The sequence below is a fragment of the Palaemon carinicauda genome, chromosome 11, assembly GCF_036898095.1.
Source record: "Palaemon carinicauda isolate YSFRI2023 chromosome 11, ASM3689809v2, whole genome shotgun sequence".
Lineage (NCBI taxonomy): Eukaryota > Metazoa > Arthropoda > Malacostraca > Decapoda > Palaemonidae > Palaemon > Palaemon carinicauda.
The window spans coordinates 64,225,287-64,234,904 of NC_090735.1; the positions used below are offsets into that span (position 1 = coordinate 64,225,287).

Here is a 9,618-nt window from a genome sequence, read left to right on the forward strand (position 1 = left end):
TTATACTAATTCACAAAAAGGGAGATACAATGGACCTGAAAAATTACCGCCCAATAAGTTCAATCTAAGTAATATATAAAATATCTACAAAGATCAGGATTTAGGCCGAATAGAAAAACAGCTAGACTTTAATCAACCAACAGAGCAGGTAGGCTTTAGAGGTGGGTATTCAGCAACTGACCATATCCATGTAATTAATCAGCTAATGGAAAAATCAACAGAGTATGACAAACCATGAATACCATTTATAGACTATGCGAAAGCTTTTGATTATGTCAAAATCTCAGCAGTAATGGAAGCCCTCTAAAAACAAGAAATAGAAGAATCTTATATTAGAAAACTTGAAGATATAAACAAAGAAAGTTCTGTACAGCAATCCTAAAAATACATAAAAGATAATAAGAAAATTCCGATTGAGATGAGAGACCCCATCTTTCCTAAATTATTCACAGCTAGCCTATAAGAAGTTTTAGAAAATTTAGATTGGGAAATGTACGAATTAATAATAATGGAGAAAACCTTAATTTACGATTTGCAGATGACATAGTTCTGTTTAGTGAATAATGGGGTGAATTGCAAAAGTTGATAGAAGATTTGAATAGAGAAAGCAGTAATGTAGGAATGAAAATGAATATGAGTAGAACTAAGATAATGCTCAATGTAATCCAGCCACCAAATAAGAATTATGGAGGAACCTTTAGCGATTGTTAATGAATATACATACTTAGGACAGACAGTAAGTGTTTCCCCAGGACACGAAACCAAAAGGACGAGCATGGGAGGGAGAGCTGTTGGAAAACAAAAGGAGATTATAAGCAAAATGCCACTTTCTCTAAAAAGAAAAGTATTTAATGAGATGGCCCTACCATTTATAACTTATGCATCAGAATCTTGGAGCTTTACTAAAGCCGTAGAACATAAGCTAGTTACAACTCAGAGATCAATGGAAAAAAATAATGATGGGAATAACACTAAGAGACAAAAAAAGAGCAACATGGATACGAGAGCAAACCAAAGTAGAGGATATTTTAACATGTAGGAAAAAGAAATGGACATGACCAGGACATATTATGAGAATGATAGATAATAAATGGACATCAAAAATAACAGACAAGGTCCCTAGATATTGCAAAAGAACCAAGGGAAGATAAAGAAGACGATGGATCAATGAACTAAGAAAGTTTGTTGGTCAGGACTGGCACAGAAAGACCATAATCAGACGCATATGGAAGGACATGTCTGAGGCCTTTGTTTTGCGGTGAACTAGTAATGGCTGATGATGATGATGATAATATATATATATATATATATATATATATATATATATATATATATATATATATATATATATATATATATACATATACATATATATATCACTAACATTCTTGACTTTAAACAATGTAAATATCAACCACAATGGCATTTAATACGGAATTCTAACTTGAGAATATATATTCACTGAAATTCATTTATTATTATTATTATTATTACTATCCAAGCTACAACCCTAGTTGGAAAAGCAAGATGCTATAAGCCCAGGGGCTCCAACAGGGAAAAATAGCCCAGTGAGGAAAGGAAATAAGGAAATAAATAAATGAAGAGAACAAATTAACAATAAATCATTCTAAAATAAGAAACAACGTCAAAACAGACATGTCATATAATAAACTATCAACAACATCAAAAACAAATATGTCATAAATAAACTATAAAAAGACTATGTCCGCCTGGTCAACAAAAAAGCATTTGCTCCAACTTTGAACTTTTGAAGTTCTACTGATTCAACCACCCGATTAGGAAGATCATTCCACAACTTGGTCACAGCTGGAATAAAACTTCTAGAGTACTGCGTAGTATTGAGCCTCGTGATGGAGAAGGCCTGGCTATTAGAATTAACTGCCTGCCTAGTATTACGAACAGGATAGAATTGTCCAGGGAGATCTGAATGTAAAGGATGGTCAGAGTTGTGAAAAATCTTATGCAACATGCATAATGAACTAATTGAACGACGGTGCCAGAGATTAATATCTAGATCAGGAATAAGAAATTTAATAGACCGTAAGTTTCTGTCCAACAAATTAAGATGAGAATCAGCAGCTGAAGACCAGACAGGAGAACAATACTCAAAACAAGGTAGAATGAAAGAATTAAAACACTTCTTCAGAATAGATTGATCACCGAAAATCTTGAAAGACTTTCTCAATAAGCCTATTTTTTGTGAAATTGAAGAAGACACAGACCTTATGTTTCTCAAAAGTAAATTTACTGTCGAGAATCACACCTAAAATTTTGAAAGAGTCATACATATTTAAAGAAACATTATCAATACTGAGATCCGGATGTTGAGGAACCACCGTCCTTGACCTACTTACAATCATACTTTGAGTTTTGTTAGGATTCAACTTCATACCCCATAATTTGCACCATGCACTAATTCTAGCTAAATCTCTATTAAGGGATTCACCAACCCTAGATCTACATTCAGGGGATGGAATTGATGCAAAGAGAGAAGCATCATCTGCATATGCAACAAGCTTGTTTTCTAGGCCAAACCACATGTCATGTGTATATAGTATAAAAAGTAATGGGCCAAGAACACTACCCTGTGGAACACCGGATATCACATTCCTATAATCACTATGGTGCCCATCAACAACAACTCTTTGAGATCTATTACTTAAAAAATCAATAATAATGCTAAGAAACGACCCACCCACTCCCAACTGTTTCAGTTTGAAAACAAGGGCCTCATGATTAACACGGTCAAAGGCAGCACTAAAATCAAGGCCAGTCATACGAACTTCCCGACCACAATCAAGGGATTTCTGTACAGCATTGGAGATTGTAAGAAGGGCATCACATGCTCCAAGGCCTTTACGAAAACCAAATTGCAAACTAGGGAGTAGATGATTACCTTCAGCAAACCTATTAAGAAGTTTTGCCAGAAGACGTTCAAAAACTTTAGATAATATGGGAATTATGGAAATTGGGCGGTAATCAGTGGGACTTGAGCTACCACAAACACATTTACATAGAGGAGTAACATTACCAATTCTCCAACTAGTGCTAAAAGCTCCTCTTCTTGCTAACTTGCGCAAAATAACAGATAACTTTGGAGCTAAGAAATCTGCTGTCTTTATAAAAAACAAAGGAAAAATACCATTTGGGTCTACACCTCCATAAGCATCAAGGTCCATCAACAGAGCTTTAATCTCACGAGATCGAAAAGCTAAACTAGTTAGTTTAGCCTCAGGAAAACAGGAATGAGGAAGTTCAAGTTTTTCATTACTCTGTTTACTGTCAAAAACATCAGCCAAAAGGGTTGCCTTTTCCTTTGGACAGTGAGTGACTGAGCCATCTGGTTTAAGTAAAGGAGGAACTGTTGCATCTACACCAAAGAGTGCAGATTTAAGGGTAGACAACCATTTATGTTCCTGAGTTGTACCAGAAAGTGTTTCTTTTATGGTTAAATTGTACTCCTTTTCAGTTGAGGCATAAACTCTCTGAGCAAAAGCTCGAAGCTGAGTATAGTTGTTCCAGGTCAAATCTGATCTGTTACCCTTCCAAAGTTGATAGGCCTCCTGCTTCTCCAAAAAAGCACGTCTACAATCATCATTGAACCACGGTTTGTCCTTCACTCGGTACCTTAGCACACGAGAAGGGATACGCCTATCAATTATGTTGACTAGATTCTCATTCAAAGGGACAACAGGATCTACACTATTATATAATTGTGACCAATTCAAGCACAAAAGATCATGTAAAATCCCATTCCAGTCTGCTTGGGATTTCATATAAATTTTACAAGAATATGATATATCAGGGACAGGCTGCTCAGTCTTCACTAATAATGAAATCAAGACATGATCAGATGTCCCGACTGGAGAACCAACCTTACCAGTTATAACGCCAGGGGAGTCAGTGTATACGAGGTCCAAGCAATTACCAGACCTGTGAGTAGCTTCATTTATGGTATTAGCTTCTGGCTGGGCAGAGATTCGAATCCCTGCCTCTCAGCCAAAACCATGCCTACGAGGACTCTACCAACTGAGCTATCAAGAGAGATATAAATTTATGATAAGTCACCGTACATATTCCTGTCGAAATCAGGAATCTATTTTTAGACTTGAAATAAGCCCATCTCCACCATGATAGCTGAGTTGTGAGTTTGCAACAGGTGGTTATTTATGATGAATATATATTACATTGAGTTAATGAAATATTCAGCTATCATGGTGGAGATGGGTTCATTTCAAGTCTAAAAACAGATTCCTGAAGTCAACAGGAATATGTATGGTGACTTGTCATAAACTTATTTCTCTCTTGATAGCTCGGTTGATAGAGTCCTCGTAGGCATGGTTTCGGCTGAGAAGCAGGGGTTCGAGTCTCTGCACAGTCAGAAGCTATTTCCATAAATGAATTTCATTGGATGTATATTCCAAAGGTAGAATTTGGTATTAAATGCCATGGTGATTGATATATATATATATATATATATATATATATATATTATGTGCGCGCGCGTGTGTGTACACGTACGTGTGCGTGGGAATAAAACTAGGAGACAGAACAGGGCAACATCGATACGAGAGCAAACTTGAGGAAATGATATTCTAACAACAGGTAAGAAAAGCAAATAGACATGGTCAAGGGATATGATGAGAATGACAGTTAATACATGATTTAACTTACGTGTCTGCCATAATTCCACGTATAGATTCTTAGAAGTATCTTATTGGTTTTCAAAAACTAATGCTTTTTAAGATTAATGTTCTTGTCCCTAACAAAGTAGGCGATCGGAGGTTATGGACCCATCTGGCCGTTAGGGTGTCCCCATCGTCAATTTCAAAATACTATAGATGTGACTACTTTTTTTTTTTTTTTTTTTTTTTTTTTTTTTTTTTTTTTTTGAGGGATAAGTCGTAAAGCAGTGAAAATATCATAAAATTTTGAGAAACATCAGGAACAACGTAGGATTATTTTTCCTTACTTTTGCGCTGATGGAAATACTGTGTTACTACAGATGTTTGTTTATATGTATTGCATATTTGCGAAATCAATATTCACAAGAGAGAAAAACTATCACGTTATATAGATAGCGACACGAATGATTTCGCTTCCCATATATCTATGAATACATTAAATTTGCTCTTTATAACGAATTCTTTTATGTTTGATTTGGATTCCATTATATAATACCGACCTTTATCAATAACATTAGCTGAAAACTTTCACAATTAATAATGCTAACAAATGAGGATATGCATGACAAGATTGAGTAGAACATAAAAGGAAAGAGAATACCATACCCAAAAAATAAGTGACTGAAGTCAGCATAATCACTTTAGATATTTATAACTTTAGATTTAGAATTTAGATATTCACGATTGATGACGTTTTATGCAATCCTACAACAATGAACGTCAATTTTTAGAGTAATAAAGTTTTACCTTCGCAAATTTCATAAAAATATATATCGGCCAATATCCTCAGCTGATTTTAAGGTCTGACCTAAGATCTTCGTCAGAGCAACTTTTACTCTCGATCTGTAAGTGTGCATCCATTCTTCACGGCTAAATTGAAATCTGTACAATTTGCTGATTATGCAGCTCTTACTCTAAAGGTAAAAAGGGAGAAAAGTGCACTTAGTGGAGAGGTGGCATCGGATCTTAATGCATTTAAAAAACGTATGATAACAAACCTTTTAACTCCTAAATGCCGGTAAAACATGTCGCATTTACCTTCCAAAAAACACTTGATAAAAATTGTGGTGCTATTGGACGAGAAACAATAGAAGGAAAGTAATCAAGAGTTTGATTTGTGTATAAAAGCGATGAAGCGAAATAGTGCATAATTCGAATTCCTAATGATTCTTCTAAAACATTGGGTATATTTCTTCAGATGACGTGTGATTATTCCTTCATTTATACCCTTAAAGCTCAATGTCAGTATTATTCATCCCTTTTTCTTTAAAGAAACAATAAGTAATATGCTTGTGGATGTGTTATAGTAAGGTTTGTGTTTAACGTTCGGAAAAGAAAAGAGGATAAGGTTCTTAATGCTAAACGTGATTCTAAAAAACTTCGATATATCACTATTTGTTGGAAGTTCTACTTATTCCAGCTTTACATTAGCAATATTTATTGCTTTTGAAAGTAATGCTTTTAAAAACTTCCTTTTTTGGAAGTATTGCTCTCAAAATTTCCCTTTTAAAAGCGATGACACAGCTTTGAAAGCAATGCTATCAAATCTCCCCCTTTAAAAGCAATGCTCTCAACACTTTCCTTTTGGGCACTGTGGTTAAAACTTTCTTTCTGGAAGCAATTCTCTCAAAAATCACCTTTTGGAAGCAATGCTATAAAGACTTCCCCTTAGGAAGAAGTGTTCTAAAAACTTCCCTTTTAAAAACAAGGTTCTCAAAAATGAGGCGCTTCCTCATCTGTTCCCTTCAAAGTTGGAGTGAATCCTCGGGGTCGCGCCCATCCTACCCCACCTCTTGGTACTTCTCTTAAAAAAAACCCTCTCCCTATGAAAGGTGGCTTATGTCTCTTATAGTGTAAGTAATATTTAGAATTCCGTTCACGGACAGTGTTGCAGAACAGAGCATCGATGGACAGAGGGTCAAAAAAGAGAGCGTCGAAGGACAGAGTGCCAAAGAACAGAGTGTTGAAGAACAGAGCATCGAAGGACAGAGTGTCGAAGAACAGAGCATCGAAGGACAGAGTGTCGAAGAACAGAATGTTGAAGGACAGAGTGTCGAAGAACAAAGCATCGAATGACAGGGTGTCGAAGAACAGAGCATCGAATGACAATGACATAGTGTCAAAGAACAGAGCATCGAAGGACAGAGTATTGAGGGAGTGTCAAAGAATAGAGCATCGAAGGACAGTGTCGAAAAATAGAGTGTCCAAGGACAGAGAGTCGAAGAACAGAGCATCAAAGGACAGAATGTCGAAGAGCAGAGCATCGAAAGACAGTGTCGAAGAACAGAGCATTGAAGAACAGGGTGTTGAAGAACAGAACATCAAAGGACAAAGTGTCGAAGAACATAGCATCGAAGGACAGAGTGTTGAAGGACAGTGTCAAAGAAAAAAAAGCATCGAAGTACAGAGCGTAGAAGGACAGAGTGTCGAAAAACAGATCATCGAAGGACAGAGCGCCAAAGAACAGTGTGTCAAAGAACAGAGCATCGAAGGATAGACTGTCGAAGAATAGTGTATAACGGCAGAGAGTCGAAGAACAGACCATCGAAAGACAGATCGTCGAAGAACATTGAAGGACAGAGTGTCGAAGAACAGAGTGTCGACGGACAGTGTCGAAGAACAGAGTGTCGGAGAACAGAGCATCGAAGAACAGACTGTCGGAGAACAGAGCATCGAAGGACAGAGCATCGAAAGACAGTGTCGAATAGGCAGAATGTCGAACTGACAATTTGTCGAAATGGCAGTGTGTTGAAGAGACAATGTGTCGAAGTAACAAATTATAAGAAAGAGTATGGGTGTGAGAGATAATAAAGTATCCAGTTGGCGAATGATGTAAATTAGTTGTTATCAAATTAACAAGTAAATAAACTAGTAAGGTATCTAGTTAGCTAGAGTTAAAGGCTTAAACTATTAGTTTTCAAATTAACCAGCGAACCATCTATTTAGCAACCTAAAATTGTATACATTGATATATCTTTTACATATCCATTTTGCTACAGCTTCACTAACCAGTTAACTTCCTTCGAGAATCAAACATTCCAATTGCAGTTTACATTCTACAAAACCCTTCAAAATGGAAACTATCAAAACTCAAATGGGTGAAAATAAACTTCTACACGAAGGCCATGCATACGGAATCGATGAAGTGATTAATGAGCAAATTTATTGGAAATGTGAAAACTGACGCTTTTGTAACGGCAGGTAAATATCTCACGGCGACCAATTTGCAAAACTACATAGCATTTCCATCAGCAAGACAAATTAAATATTGAAGCCATGAAAGTAATAGACAAGATTAAAATAAATTTTCAACATTCTGTAAATATCCCGTCGTCTATAATAAATCAGTGCACAGGCGATGTTCCAGTTGCCATAGTTGGAAAACTTCCAAAAAAAGCATCTCTAGCTAGGACAGAAGAAGAGTTCGCAATTCAACTTTGGAAGGTGAAAACTTGACTGTAACAACGAGGGGAGAGCCATTCTTATTATTTGAAGAAAATGGAATAAAAATATATTCAACAACCCCGAATATCAGCACTTTGAGGTCCAACAAAAAAGATGGTCTTATTTACCAAAATATGACATTGCCGTTAGTATACTGCATCGCCGAAATGGAACAAGCCAGCACTGAAATGATTTTAGATCAAATGCAACAAGGCCGAGATGTAAGAAAAAAATGCATTCCTAAATCAAAAACTGAAAAGTATTTTTGACACATGCGACGTCAATGCAGGGCTAGAATAACTTAAAGACATTGCTCACTATCTTCAAGCGAATATTGATGATATAATTTTAATTCTTCCATTGATAATTTTTTAATAGTTATATTTTATATATGTTGGAATTATCTTTTTTTCACTTTAGTTTGAAGGTGATATAAAATTTTGAAGTAAGTGATTCCAAAACAACTAGTTTAGTTTTATATACTTATATACTTAACAAGTCAATAATGTAACTAGAAACTATCTAGCTGACTAGAAAGTTTTCTAATTTATTTAATAACGTTTATTGGTTAATTTGATAACTATTTTAAGTCATTAGACTATTGGGTACTTTATTCTCTCTCTCTTTCTTGGACTTTGGCATTTCGACACTGTCTGTTCAACACACTGTCCATTCGATAAATTGTCCTTTCGACACTTCGTCAGTTCGACACTTTGTCCATTCGGCACTCTCTCCCACGACACACAGTCCTTTGACACTGTCCTAATACCAATAGCACATGGTTACCAGCTTCCCATTAGCAATTATTACAAGGCTTGCTTGGGGCTGAGCAAGACCTGCAGCAAGATCAGTTTCTTTGGTCTGAGATTCATGCAAGACCCTGATCACAACGGTCGGGTCTTCTACCCCTGGGGGCTATGCCTGACTAAGATCCCCTGTCCGAAAATAAGGTCCAGGCAATATGTGTATGTGTGTGTGTGTGGGGGGGGGGCTGGATTACATGCAACCCAATAAGTCGATCCTTAGTTCCCCAAGAAATCAGTGACAGTCATCTATAATAATTCTCGGAATACAGTTTATAGGAACGGGTTATTTTTTTTTCTTTTGCATCCACCAACTCGAGAAGAGGTCCTTCCTTCACTCAATCAGCATTGTCCCACCTACCCGAAAATTTCCTTCCACAAATACACTTAAAAAGACACTTGGTTTCCTTAGAGTACACAATTCTGTAACCGATTCTTTGTTTTTTATCCACATGTGGAACTGTTTCTGCTTCTTTCTCCCTTGATCATGGCAGTATTCTATCACTAAGATGCTTCTTTAGGGATTAAACCATACCCTTTTCAATCCATTCTGAAAATGCATAGAATGGCTATGCTCTCTCTCTCTCTCTCTCTCTCTCTCTCTCTCTCTCTCTCTCTCTCTCTCTCTGTATGTATGTATGTATGTATATATATATATATATATA

The 9,618-nt window shown here is 36.3% G+C and overlaps 1 protein-coding gene across 1 annotated transcript in view; it reads left to right on the forward strand.

Moving 5' to 3' along the window:
- LOC137649302 (probable splicing factor, arginine/serine-rich 7) overlaps positions 1-7,203 on the forward strand; it is a 12,919-nt gene extending 5,716 nt beyond the window's left edge. Inside the window, exons 3-4 of the mRNA XM_068382288.1 lie at positions 5,520-5,690; positions 6,593-7,203. Coding sequence (XP_068238389.1) covers positions 5,520-5,690; positions 6,593-7,203 — 782 coding nt within the window. The remainder of the gene's footprint in view (positions 1-5,519; positions 5,691-6,592) is intronic.
- Positions 7,204-9,618: the final 2,415 nt, after the last annotated feature.